Here is a 12,500-nt window from a genome sequence, read left to right on the forward strand (position 1 = left end):
TGATATAAACGGCTGAGGGTCTCACACACACACACACACACACACACACCCTTATGTCTGGAGGGTGTGTAAATGATGGCATGATGCTGATTGTTGTGTGAACGCACCCTGTCCTGTGACCCCTGCTGTAGATTAACGTGGGCTGCACCGCCGAGAGCTCCTCGCTGAACCCCGTGCGTCTGGAGTTTTCTCGAGATTTCGGAGCGTCGTGGCAGCTGCTGGTCCCGCTGTGTGCCGGCGGGCCGAGACTGAGCTCTCTGTGCTCCACTCAGCTGCACCCGGCCAGCGTGTACTACCCCGGCACCAGCCCGCGCTGGAGGAGGGAGAGCATACCGCTGGGCACACTGCGGCTCTGTGGGTGAGTGAGCGAGCGTGCGTGTGTGTGTGTGTGTGTGTGTGTGTGTGTGTTTGTCTGCTGATGTGTTTCTGTGCTCCACAGCTCCGTCAGGTTCCGCTGGTACCAGGGCTTTTTTTCGAGTGGTGCAGCTCCGCCCACCTGGGCTCTGGACAGTGTGTACATCGGGCCGCAGTGCCCGGGCATGTGCAGCGGGCGCGGTGTGTGTGTTCAGGGCACTCACTGTGACTGTGACCCGGGATACTCCGGTCCAGACTGCTCCATCGCAGATCTGCCCAATCCAGACTTCCTGAAGGAGGATTTTGAAGGTGTGTGTGTGTGTGTGTGTGTGTGTGTGTGTGTGTGTGTGTGTGTGTTGGAGCAACATCTTCAGTCATGATAGTCATGATATCTGCACAGTGGCAGTATGACTGTATAGTAGCTGCTTGGCAGAATATGATCTGTATTCAGCACACTTCATCATAGTTCTCCTGGTGTGACTGTGTGTCAGGATCGGTTCTGGAGTCGGAGCACTTCCGGCTGATGAGTGGAGGGAAGCCGTCCAGGAAGTGCGGCATCACCACCAGCGGGAACCACCTGTTCTTCAGCGAGGACGGCCTGCGAATGCTGGAGACAGTGGACCTGGACCTGTCCAACGCTCGGTACAGCAGACCCCCCCCAAACACACACACACACACACACACACACACACACACACACACTCTGCAGGAGAAGCGCATGTTCAGTATGTGTGTGTGTGTGTGTGTGCAGGTTTATCCAGTTCTTCCTGCGGCTGGGCTGTGGGAAGGCGGCCCCGGACCCGCGCTCTCAGCCGGTACTGCTGCAGTTCTCGGTGGATGCGGGCCTGACCTGGGCTCTCCTGCAGGAGTTCCTGTACAGCAACAGCAGTAACCAGGCTCACCTGGTGGCCCTGGAGATCCCGCTGAGAGCGCGCACACCTGCGACACGCCTGCGGTGGTGGCAGCCGTCTGAGAGCGGACACTTCCACAGCCCCTGGGTCATCGATAAAGTATGACCACACACAAAAACCAGGAAAACTTTACACGCGTGTGGAGGTGTGTGTCTGTATTGACATGAGCTCTGTGTGTGTGTGTGTGTGTGTGTGTGTGTGTGTGTGTGTGTGTGTGTGTGTGTGTGTGTGTGTGTGTGTGTGTGCAGCTGGTGGTGGGGGGCAGTGCCAGTGGCTGGGGGCCGCTAGAGGATGATTTCTCCTCCACAGACGGCCGCTCCTGGCTGCTGCACCCGGGCGGCACGCGCATGCCAGTGTGTGGATCTGACGGCGCTGCGTTCGCGTTCATCGAGAAGTCCAACACTCGCTACGGCGTCACCACCGACATCAGCCTGGGGCCCGACGCCTTCATACAGTTTGACTTCTCCGCATCCTGCTCCGTCACATCCTCCTGCTACAGTATGTGTGTGTGTGTGTGTGTGTGTGTGCGTGTGTGTGTGTGTGTGCTGACAGCATGTTCTGGCGTGTGTGTGTGCAGCGGTGGAGCTGGAGTACTCTCTGGATCTGGGTCTATCATGGCTGCCGCTGGTCAGGGATTGTCTTCCTGCGAGCGCCGACTGCTCCTCATACACACTGCAGCGGCTGCTGGTGTCCGACACCTACAACAAGTGGGGCAGAGTTACTCTACCCATACCACACTACGCCAGGTAAACACACACACACACACACACACACACACACCTGCTCAAGGGAAACACAGAGCTGTGCTAACCAGACACGGTGAGCTGAGGCACGTTTACACCAGTGTGTGAGGGTTAAAGCACAGAGGTGTTGAGGGTCATCCGGTTCCGGTTCCACACTCCAGCATCAGCTCCTGAGTGCTTTGAGGACACTGGCGACTGCAGCGGTGGACCGCTCTGCCTTTCTGTTCCCCGAGTGTTGAAGACGGAGACCAGATGAAGCGAACACATGATCGAGCTCCTCCAGTGTGTCCCGGTTCGCTCTGATGGACTACCGTACGCTCAAACATGCTGTCTGTCACGGGGAGACTGTGACTAGCACAGATGTCCAGTAACAGAAGTCGCTCAGACTGATGTCGGCGCCCACAGGGGTGTCAGTCCTCAGACCGCACGGCTCACAGGGTCATTCAGACACTCAGACACACACCTGTAACCGCCTGAGCATTCTTCTGTCCTGTCCGGTGTTTTCCAGCTCTGGGTGGGTTCTGCATCATGATGTTCAGCAGGGTTTGTAGATTATGATCCAACACACAGAACCCTCATCGAGAGAAGCGAAGCGGCCCGCTGTGTTTGGCTGTGCTGCCGAGACGTGTGTTATCATGTGTTCAGACCAGTGTAGTAATGACAGCAGAACTGAACGCTCCTGCTGCTGTTTCAGGTCCTCGGCCACGCGGTTCCGCTGGTTCCAGCCGGCACCCTTCGATAAGCAGCAGACCTGGGCTCTGGATAACCTGTACATCGGGGACGCCTGCGCAGACATGTGCTCAGGCCGCGGACGCTGCAGACGGGGCGCCTGTGTGTAAGTCTGTGTGTGTGTGTGTGTGTGTGTGTGCATATATGTCCGCTGCTGACGCTCTCTCCTGCAGGTGTGACCCCGGCTGGTCTGGTGACTCCTGTGAGCAGCCGCTGGTGTCTCTGCCCGTGCAGCTGAAGGACAGTTTCAGCCGAGCGCCGGCGCTCACACACTGGCAGCTGCTGACCGGGGGGAAGATCAGCAGTGTGTGCGGCGCGGTGGCGTCCGGGTCAGCGCTGCACTTCAGCGGGGTAAACCTCTCCAACACACTCACACCGGTTCATTTTGAGCATACACACATTAATATTGAGAAGAACCGTGGGCTAGAGCGCTGGAGATCAGCTGGTGTTCGTCTCAGGCTTCAGCTGATTCTTCATTCTGTGTTTATGAGTTTCCTGCACCGCCGGCCTCCGCTCTCTGAGGATCCGCAGCTCAGCAGACATCAATATCAGCCTCACCAGAGCGTGAAGTCTGCCTGCGGAGAGTTCCCAGAGTCACATTCAGAACGAGGAGCGTGATCCGGTCAGTGCAGTGACGTCTGTGTGTGTGTGTGTGTGTGTGTGTGTGTGTGTGTGTGTGTGTCCAGAGCTGCTCTCGTCAGCTGGTGACGGTGGAGCTGAACCTGACCAGCGCTGAGTTCATCCAGTTCTACTTCATGTACGGCTGCATGGAGGCTCCGAGCGCCCGCAGCCAGAGCGTCCTGCTGGAGTTCAGTGTGAACGCAGGCGTGAGCTGGAGCCTGCTGACCGAGATCTTCTACAACCACTACAGCAAGCCGGAGTGAGTGTCTGCACACCACTGAGGGAGAATACTGACAACTGAGATCAACTCATCCACACTGACACAGACACACGACAACAGAGAGAGCTCTCCTGATTTACTGCAGACTCCACACATGTACAGTGATCCTCACACGGCTGCACAGACCTTTACAGCATGCGGAGAGAGGAATCAGAGTCACTCGTGACAGGACAGATTTATCATTAGCAGATTACAGAGAGCGCAGATCAGTCTGACGATGAGTGAAGTGTATTCACAGCCTAATTTGGAGAGGATCATGTGCTTACGATTGACCACGTCTGGCCCCGCATTAGCAAACACATGATCTACCAATCAGAAGAATCCAAACACACATTAATAGACGGATCTCCTCATGTAGACAGATCACATTAACATTACCATTAACCATCTTCATCTTGAAGAATCCCCCTGTTCTTGCTGACTCTTGTCCCTCGTTCCTAGCTTCAACAGAGGAGCTCTCGAGATCTGCCTGAGCTCAGACTCTCCTCACACATGACCTAGCAGTAGGGAGCCCCGGCTCCAGGTTCCTCTGCGCTCAGGGCTGTCTCTGGCACAGCCTGCCAAACACACCGTCACTGTGGCTCATCAGCTGAGTGTGAACTCTTGAGTAGTGTTAGCTAGACTGGAGAGCTGTAGGGTCAGAGAACCTCAGCCGTGTTGAAGCCCACGTCAGTAAACACTGCAGTACTGTACAGGAAATGCGGTGGTGTTTACAAAGCATGCTGTAGTAAAGTGTGTGTGTGTGTGCGTGTGTGTGTGTTCTGCAGGTTTGTGAATGTGCTGCTGCCCCCTGCTGCACGCGTGGTGGGAGTGTGTGTGCGCTGGTGGCAGCCGCAGCATGACGGCGCCGAGCGCAGCGACTGGGCTCTGGATAATGTGCTGATCTCCGGCTCCGACACACACACACACATCTCCGACACCTTTGGAGGAGCGGCGGTGCCCAGCCACGAGCGAACGCCTGCTGACGGCACACACACACACACACGACTCAGCGGCTCATCTGCACTCCACGAGGACACCATCGGTAGGGCAACACACACACAAACACGCACATACACACACACACACACACACACACACACACACTGATGCGGTGGTCCTGTGTTTCAGTGAGCGAGCACTGGCTGTTTTCTGAGGACTGCTCCATCAAACACTTCTGCGGGTCTCCCGACGGCGTGATGGTGTGTGGGAGCAGTGACGGGCAGGAGGTGTACGCCGTCACACACGACATCATTCCTGCTAAAGGCTGGGTCATGCAGTTCAAGGTGAGCCATCGCAAGTGTGTGTGTGTGTGTGTGTGTGTACAGCAGGAAACTGGGGAAACCTGTGGAATGTCCCCACAATTCACAAAACGTGTGTGTGTGTGTGTGTGTGTGTGTGTGTGTGTGTGTGTGTGTGTGTGTGTGTGTGTGTGTGTGTGTGTGTGTGTGTGTGTGTGTGTGTCAGATTGCGGTGGGCTGCAGTGTGCTGGAGAAGCCCGAGGAGCGGCAGGTTCATGTCCAGTACTCGGTGAACTTCGGCGTGAGCTGGAAGTATCTGGTGCCTCAGTGTTTGCCTGCAGACGCTCGCTGTGGCGGCGCCGTGTCACAACCCTCTGCATTCTTCCCTGCAGACGACTGGAGGAGAGCAGTGTACCCTCTGCCCGACAACCTCGCAGACACGTGAGACACACACACACACACACACACACACACACACACTCAGCACAGTCATCAATATTCCGCAATACCCGGGTTCATGTTTTCACTCAATAATTCAGAAATCCATAAATATATTGCCTGTGTGTGCACATTTGCCGCTCAGGGAATCGCACAGTCAGCTATGGCGTGTGTGTGTGTGTGTGTGTGTGTGGTGTTCCCGCAGGACGGTGCGCTTCCGCTTCTATCAGAGGCACTCAGACACACAGTGGGCCGTGGAGAACTTCTACATCGGGCCGGCCTGTGATGGGCACTGCGGTGGGCACGGAGACTGTCTCGAGCAGCAGTGTGTGTGTGACCCGGGCTACAGCGGCGCTCAGTGCTACGCCAGCGGACCGCTACAGGTAAAGCAGAGCGCCGTCTGCACGTGCGACACACACTCATCAGCTGTGCTCGTGACCGTCTGCCCACGTGACACACACTCATCAGCTGTTCTGTTTCCAGCAGGCGTCCCTGAAGGAGCGCTTCGACTGGGATGGGGCCCGCGGGCCGCACTGGCAGCTGCTGGAGGGCGGGCAGCCCTGTGCCCACTGCAGGGTACTGGTGGAGGGAACAGCACTGTACTTCAGCGGAGCCGGAGCCAGACAGGCCGTCACCACCGATCTGGACCTGAGAGGGGCAAAGTAAACACACAACCTTTATTTCTGTGTCCTGCCACACACACACACACACACACACACACACACACACACACACACAGGTTTGGGTCAGCTAGTATCTCTGGGGCCCCCAAAAGTGTGTGGCTTTTAGAATTGTCCCAGTTTCACCCCAGTTAGCGGGTCCCTGTTAACGGTGTGTTGGAGTGTCTGACAGCAGTGTGTGTGTGTGTGTGTGTGTGTGTGTGTGTGTGCAGGTTTGTGGAGTACTGGGCCAGAATTGGCAGTGAGGAGAACATGACCGTGTGCCACCGGCCGGCCTGCCGCAGAGAGAGTGTGCTGCTGGACTACTCTGTGGATGGAGGTACGACACACCCACACACACACACACACACACACACACACACACACACACACACACACACACACACACACCGTCAGAGGCATATAAACCCATAGTTCTCTCCCTTAGGTGTGTCCTGGACGCTGCTGCATGAGATGGACTACCTGAAGTACGCTTCTGTGCGCCGAGACTACATCGAGCTGCCGGAGCGGGCGCTGTCCAACAGTACCCGCCTGCGCTGGTGGCAGCCGTTCGCCCTGAGTGCCGGCCTGGTCCGATCAGCTGCGGAGCGTGCACAGTGGGCTCTCGACAACATCCAGGTGGGCGGATCCGACATCAACCCCAGCATGCTGCTGGACACCTTCGACGACGGTCAGTGTCTGCGGGACCCTGGGGAAACCTGTGTGAATGTGATTCAGACGAGTGTTGCAGAGCGTCAGTACTGTTGTGTTTCCTCCAGAAGGAGTCTCTCATGAGGAGAGCTGGAGCTTCTACCCTAATGCCGTCCGCACCGCCGGCTTCTGCGGGAACCCGTCCTTCCACCTGTACTGGCCCAACAAGAACCAGGACGGCTCACACAACATCCTGGCCACCCGTGAGCTCATCGTCCAGCCTGGGTACATCCTGCAGTTCAAGGTGTGAGCAGATATTCAGTATCATTCAGTACACACACGCACACACACAAACACACACACACACACACACACACACACACAGTGACGCTGCTCTTTCACCTCAGATTGTGGTTGGCTGTGAGGCAGACAGGTGTGATGACCATCATTCAGTACTCCTGCAGTACAGGAAGGATGCTAGGTGAGTACAGACGACAGGTGTGTGTGTGTGTGTGTGTGCGTGTGTGTGTGTGTGTGTCCACTTGCGTGTGTTGTTGTGACACATAAGCTATAAGATTGGGTTCCTCCGCAGGTCGGATGTGTGGCAGCTGGTTCAGTCTGCCTGTCTGCCGTCCTCCATCAATAACGTGGGCTGCTCACCATTCCAGTTCCACGAGTCCACCATCTACAGTCCAGTCAACAGCTCCGCCTGGACCAGGGTCACCATCCAGCTGCCGGACCACGTGTCCTCTGGGTACAGCTCACTCACGGCCCTTTATTAATGATATCTCGTGGAGACTGCAGGGTCACTGAGATCTGCTTGTTCTGTGGGTCGTGCTGAAGGCGTTACGCTTGTGTGTCCGCAGAGCGACTCAGTTCCGCTGGATCCAGATGGAGGCTCCAGGCGAGCGCTACAGCTGGGCTGTGGACCAGGTCTACATCGGGGAGGCGTGCGCCGGACTGTGCAGTGGGCACGGGTACTGCACCAGCGGGCCCGTCTGCATCTGTGACGAGGGACACCACGGTGAGCATCTCCTGCAGCTCTGAGTATTGCAGGAATTGACCGTGTTTTTAGGGTTCATCATAACTCTGCTGCTCCTTCTTTAAAACTCTTCATCAGTATAAAAACTCTCAATGATGCGCTCGAGGGCAAGAGGGGAGTGTATCTTCCCACATGTAAAACCTGATTTAGACCTCAGTCTTCTTTCTCCTATGCTTTATAACAGCAGTGTTTGTGTTCAGGTGATGACTGCTCCTTGTCCAGCACTGATCTGCCCAGCTCCATCAAGGATAACTTTGAGTCAGGCTGGGTGTCGGAGGAGAGCTGGAGCCTGGTGCAGGGCGGCGGGGTGGGCAGCGGCTGCGGGCAGCTCTCTCCTCATGCCCACGGAGACTCGCTGTACTTCAGCGGCTGCAGGATTCGGCAGGCCGTCACCAAAGCTCTGGATCTGACTCGTGCCAGGTAATCAGGGCTAAGTCCGTGTTCTTCTTTCTCAGAGTCCTAAACCGCCGCCTGACCTGCGTCCTCTGCTCTGCTCTGCTCTGTCCTCAGCAAGATCATGTTCGTGCTGCAGATCGGCAGCGTCTCTCAGACCGACAGCTGTAACACTGCGCTAGATCAGCCAGACGCCGTGGACCGAGCCGTGCTCCTGCAGTACAGCGTCAATAACGGCGTCAGCTGGCACGTGATCGCGCAGCACCAGCCCAAAGACTTCATCAAAGCCCAGAGAGTGTCCTACAACATCCCGCTGTGAGTTTACACACATTTATCCCTGCCCTTAAGACAGTGAATGCTTGTCTGGAAGGAGGAGATGTTTATTGTAGTTAGCAGAGAGCCCTTGGCATCTTCCGGACTGAGACAGCAGGTGAACTGTGTTACAATACTCAAACATGACTGCAGGAGAACTGGGACCCTCCAGTGTTTACCTTGTGAGCCAGTGTTACCAGTGTCCGCTCTTCACCTTGTGAATGTTGTCCTGAGCAACAGAGCGCTGCTTCTCCAGCCCTCACGCTCTACAGATATTCCCACATCTCCGTTCTTCATCAAGGAGTCTTTAAGTGCCCTTAATTAAACAAGAGTCCTCCACCTTAACTGAAGAACCATAGTGTTAGGACTGAATGAATGTCTGAATGACCTGTGGACTGCTGTCCTGGTCTCCGTCATTACTGAACTGCAGGTAACGTGTGTGTTGTGTGTGCTGCAGTGAGGCGCGGGTCCGAGGCGTTCAGCTGCGGTGGTGGCAGCCGCGTCACGAGGGCACAGGCCACGACCAGTGGGCACTGGACCATGTGGAAGTCATTCTGTGAGTACTCCTGCCTACAGACACCGTATCACAGCTGTGTTTTCTCATTCCTCCATACATCTGTAAGGTCTCACAGCAGAACCAGCATAGCATAAAACTGGCAGATAATAGTTTAATACCAATCAAGGCCAAGCTGAAACAGGACTGACAGCGCTTAAGCGTCTTTCATCAAATATATCATAGCTTCTACACCGTGCTGCACTATCCTGCACACACACACACACACACACACACACACACACACACACACACACACTGTTTCTACACACAGGTCTGCCCCGTCCCGCTCTCTCTCTTGTCCTCACACTGCTCTCTCTCTCTCTCTCTCTCCTCCGTCTCCCCGTCTGCCCTCCACATCTCCTCTTCATCCTCTGCTTCTCCTCCTCCTCCTCCTCCTGTGTGTGTGTGTGTGCACTGCTGGTTTGCTTTCTGTATCCCCCTGTTTTCCTGCACTGCCTGTTGCTCAGGTCAGGGTTCCTGCACCCTCAGACCCTCAGCAGCATCAGCCCTGTCCCGCATCTTATAACCTGTCCTCTCTTCTGTCTTCTGCTCCCTTTGGCATGGCTGTAGCGCCAGGTAAGTGCTTCGCTGTTCCCTGCCTCAGGCCTTCCCTCGCCTCATCGAGCTGTTGTGTGTGTGTGTGTGTGTGTGTCGCTGTAGACTTCATCCCCACAGTGGAAAACATGATGGAAACAACACATGGTCACGATCATTCAGGCAAACACAGCACAGTTTATTGTCAGACCTGTTGGGTTTCCCGCAGGAGTTATAAGCACATTTCAGTCTAATCTGGAGGGAATAATGCCCTGTGTGTGTGTGTGTGTGTGTGTGTGTTGTTTCCATCAGTGATTTCCCTGTCTCATACACATCTAACCTGAAGACTTTAGCCTGACCCAGCTGGAGGTTCATGTCTCCTGAGGCAGAGCTATCGTTGCATTAAATCTCTTGATCAAGTGTCAGTGAATTACACAGCTGATGAAGTGCCGTCTCTGATGTATGATGCTAAACTCCTCCTCTGTCATTCCCGAATGGCTGGAATGAAAACACGTGGTGCATCATAGCGTAACTTCACGCTGGTAATGAGGGAAAAGGCTTGTGTATGACCTGCAGAAAGGTTTTGTGCTGAACAGTGGATCTAGCACAGTAGTGTTGTCGTCATCCTGCAGTGTCCTGTCATATCATTTGGACAAGCGCCGCTCAGCACATGTGTTTAAATGGGCCAGTCTGATGTGGAGTATTTGTTTGCATGCTCACTCGGCGCCGCTGGTCCCGTAGTGTTAATGGTGTGTGTGTGTCCATGAGCTGTTGCTAACCGTGTGTGTGTGTGTGTGTGGTGGCTGTATCTCCACTAGTCCAGAGACTGACAGATAAGCAGCGCTCGCTCTCACCGGTCCTCCACCCTCATCACCGCTCCATCTCCACCACCCTCCTGTCCCTCATGCTTTGCAGACGCCCCTCCTGATCCTGGCTCATTGGTTCCCACCTGGCGGACAGAAGAGGCAATGACAGGCTAAGCAATAGCGACTCTCACAGTCTTTTCCTTCATTGGTTACTCATTGATTTGACACTGTATGTCTCCTCCTCCTCCTCACAACCTCTCACTGTTCTTCCGTTTGGACTCTCGATTCTTTCCATTCGTCAGTCTTTCCTCGAGCTCCGACCTCAAGCACTACTATCTCTGTCTTTGGCAAACACAAAAGCATCGAGGTGCACTAGCTCCACGTGATGCCGTGATGACAGTGTTTGAGGTTATGAGTGAACGGCCGAGGTGAACTGTAGTAGTGTGTGTACTCCTACAGAAGGCTAGTAGAGAGAGCTTGCACACACCAGAGAGGTCTGCGCTCATGTTTTTAACATAGTGTCCCACACCTCTGTCTGCCTCCATTCACAGCACACGCAAACAGAACTACATGATGAGCTACTCCAGACAGACGGGTCTGCACCACTACTACAGCCGGAAGAGGCGGGCGCTGCGGCAGAGAAGCTAAAGGAACGAAGATCCCGCCGCCGCCGCCATCACACACATCACTCTGCTGGCTACAGTCTGCTTTCCCTGATGAGAAAACACCCCGTCAGGTCACTTCCGTCAGCTTCTGGCCATTCTCTCTCATCCGAACGATACATTGGACCATATAGTCCCATTCCCAGCCAATCAATGCCTTCCCAGAGCAGTGTGATGGGAAAGACCAGCTCCTCAACGTGGCGATTTTTGTACACTATCTTATGAACTGTTGGGTTTCCTGATTCTGTTTACTGTACTGTTGTTTGCATTCTCCTGATGTGAACTACTGCGAAGCTCTCCCGACTCACCTCACCTTCTACCACACTGTGAAGTTATCCCGATGGTTATGATGATCTTTACTCGCGCTGATGTAGATGCAGAGAGGGAAACTGAAGACGACTGATGCCCAAACGCTTTGGTGGATGAAGATATGACGATGTATTTTGCTGTTGTGTGTCTGTGGGTTTGTTTTGTGATGCATTGATTGTGGTGTTCAAATCATTTGTTAGTTTTATACTAACTGCTCTCTTTCGGGCTTTGACCGTACTCCTCTGTGTAATAAAGCACTGCGAGAGGTCGGCCTCGGAGAGGAAAGAGGAAATCAAGCAGAGAAGGAAAAGAAAGAGTATGTTTAAACAGAGAGACTAACATGTTTTGTTGTTGTTGATAAATCACTTTTTTATATATCATGGTTCCTTAAGAATATTTATGGTGAATGGTTCTCCACTAAACCTATTTAAAATACACTGTGTACAAATATCTTTGTTTTCTTTCTAGTTTGTTTGTTTGTTTGGGTTGTTTTTAGGTCAGATTATTGGTTGCGATCCTCCCCGTCATCATCAGTGTCCTCCAGTTGTGCTGTTAGACATTCCCTCATATTCGCTCTTACTTTGATTACCTGTCAGTGGTGTTTATGATGTTCCCTTCTCCCTTACTTGGTGTAGCTCTCCAATATAGCAAGTTCTTGTGTGCATATATGTGTGTATATATATGCAGGGATCCATCAGCCTTATAAAAATAAAGAACTGTCCAAACCTCCCGAGGAACTGTTTATTTCTCAGCATATTAATTGATGGTGGTCTGATGTTAATAAGGTTCAGTACTTAAGGTGATGTGTCCACATGTACAGCAAATCAGAGGATAACGCCATGTTAGTTGTGCCATGCAAACTGTGTGTGTATTTTCTCAGCAAAACACAAGAATTCAAACCAATAATTGCAATATGCTGTTTTAAGGTGCAAAATAAATAAGTGTAAGTCCAGGAGGGGCTGATTAACACACATGCCCAGCAGCGCTGGATTGACCACACCGTTTCCTAATCAGAGAACTAATATTAGCATTGAGCATCGCCTTTTCCTTCTTTATGTTTCAAGTGTCACACATCTTGTTATTTTTGATACGTATGCTTTTATTTTGAAGTGGACAGGCATTATCTGTGGGGTGAGTCAGTGTTTCTCAACCATGTTCCTGGAGGCGCACCAGCACTGTGTGTTTAGGATGTTCCCTTCTGTCTGTCCCACACACATTACTGATCATTCCGTCTCTGCTCATGATCTGAATCAGGTGTGTTTGGTGATGGAGACCTAATG

The 12,500-nt window shown here is 53.5% G+C and overlaps 2 protein-coding genes across 17 annotated transcripts in view; both read left to right on the forward strand.

Annotated features, from left to right (window-relative positions):
* reln (reelin) overlaps positions 1-11,955 on the forward strand; it is a 68,537-nt gene extending 56,582 nt beyond the window's left edge. The window contains 25 exon segments of one of the 16 annotated variants that reach the window (NM_001246276.2): positions 132-358; positions 440-663; positions 846-996; positions 1,106-1,364; positions 1,514-1,763; positions 1,843-2,011; positions 2,703-2,843; positions 2,911-3,088; positions 3,424-3,617; positions 4,406-4,662; positions 4,749-4,903; positions 5,085-5,299; positions 5,502-5,679; positions 5,780-5,958; positions 6,189-6,295; positions 6,404-6,646; positions 6,738-6,910; positions 7,014-7,087; positions 7,199-7,360; positions 7,473-7,630; positions 7,849-8,068; positions 8,159-8,356; positions 8,811-8,909; positions 9,480-9,485; positions 10,801-11,955. In NM_001246276.2, the coding sequence (NP_001233205.2) occupies positions 132-358; positions 440-663; positions 846-996; positions 1,106-1,364; positions 1,514-1,763; positions 1,843-2,011; positions 2,703-2,843; positions 2,911-3,088; positions 3,424-3,617; positions 4,406-4,662; positions 4,749-4,903; positions 5,085-5,299; positions 5,502-5,679; positions 5,780-5,958; positions 6,189-6,295; positions 6,404-6,646; positions 6,738-6,910; positions 7,014-7,087; positions 7,199-7,360; positions 7,473-7,630; positions 7,849-8,068; positions 8,159-8,356; positions 8,811-8,909; positions 9,480-9,485; positions 10,801-10,897 (4,314 nt within the window). In that variant the 3' untranslated portion in view covers positions 10,898-11,955. 16 annotated transcript variants of the gene reach the window in all.
* Position 11,956: 1 nt separating this feature from the next.
* Positions 11,957-12,500, forward strand: part of LOC100330861 (fibulin-7) — a 6,817-nt gene continuing 6,273 nt past the window's right edge. The window contains exon 1 of the mRNA XM_087293664.1: positions 11,957-12,500. This exon is cut by the window's right edge and continues 898 nt beyond it. The gene's annotated coding sequence lies outside the window, so the exon portion shown is untranslated.

The sequence above is a fragment of the Danio rerio genome, chromosome 18 (genome assembly GCF_052040795.2).
Source record: "Danio rerio strain M-AB ecotype USA chromosome 18, GRCz13ab, whole genome shotgun sequence".
In the NCBI taxonomy this organism is placed as follows: Eukaryota; Metazoa; Chordata; class Actinopteri; order Cypriniformes; family Danionidae; genus Danio; species Danio rerio.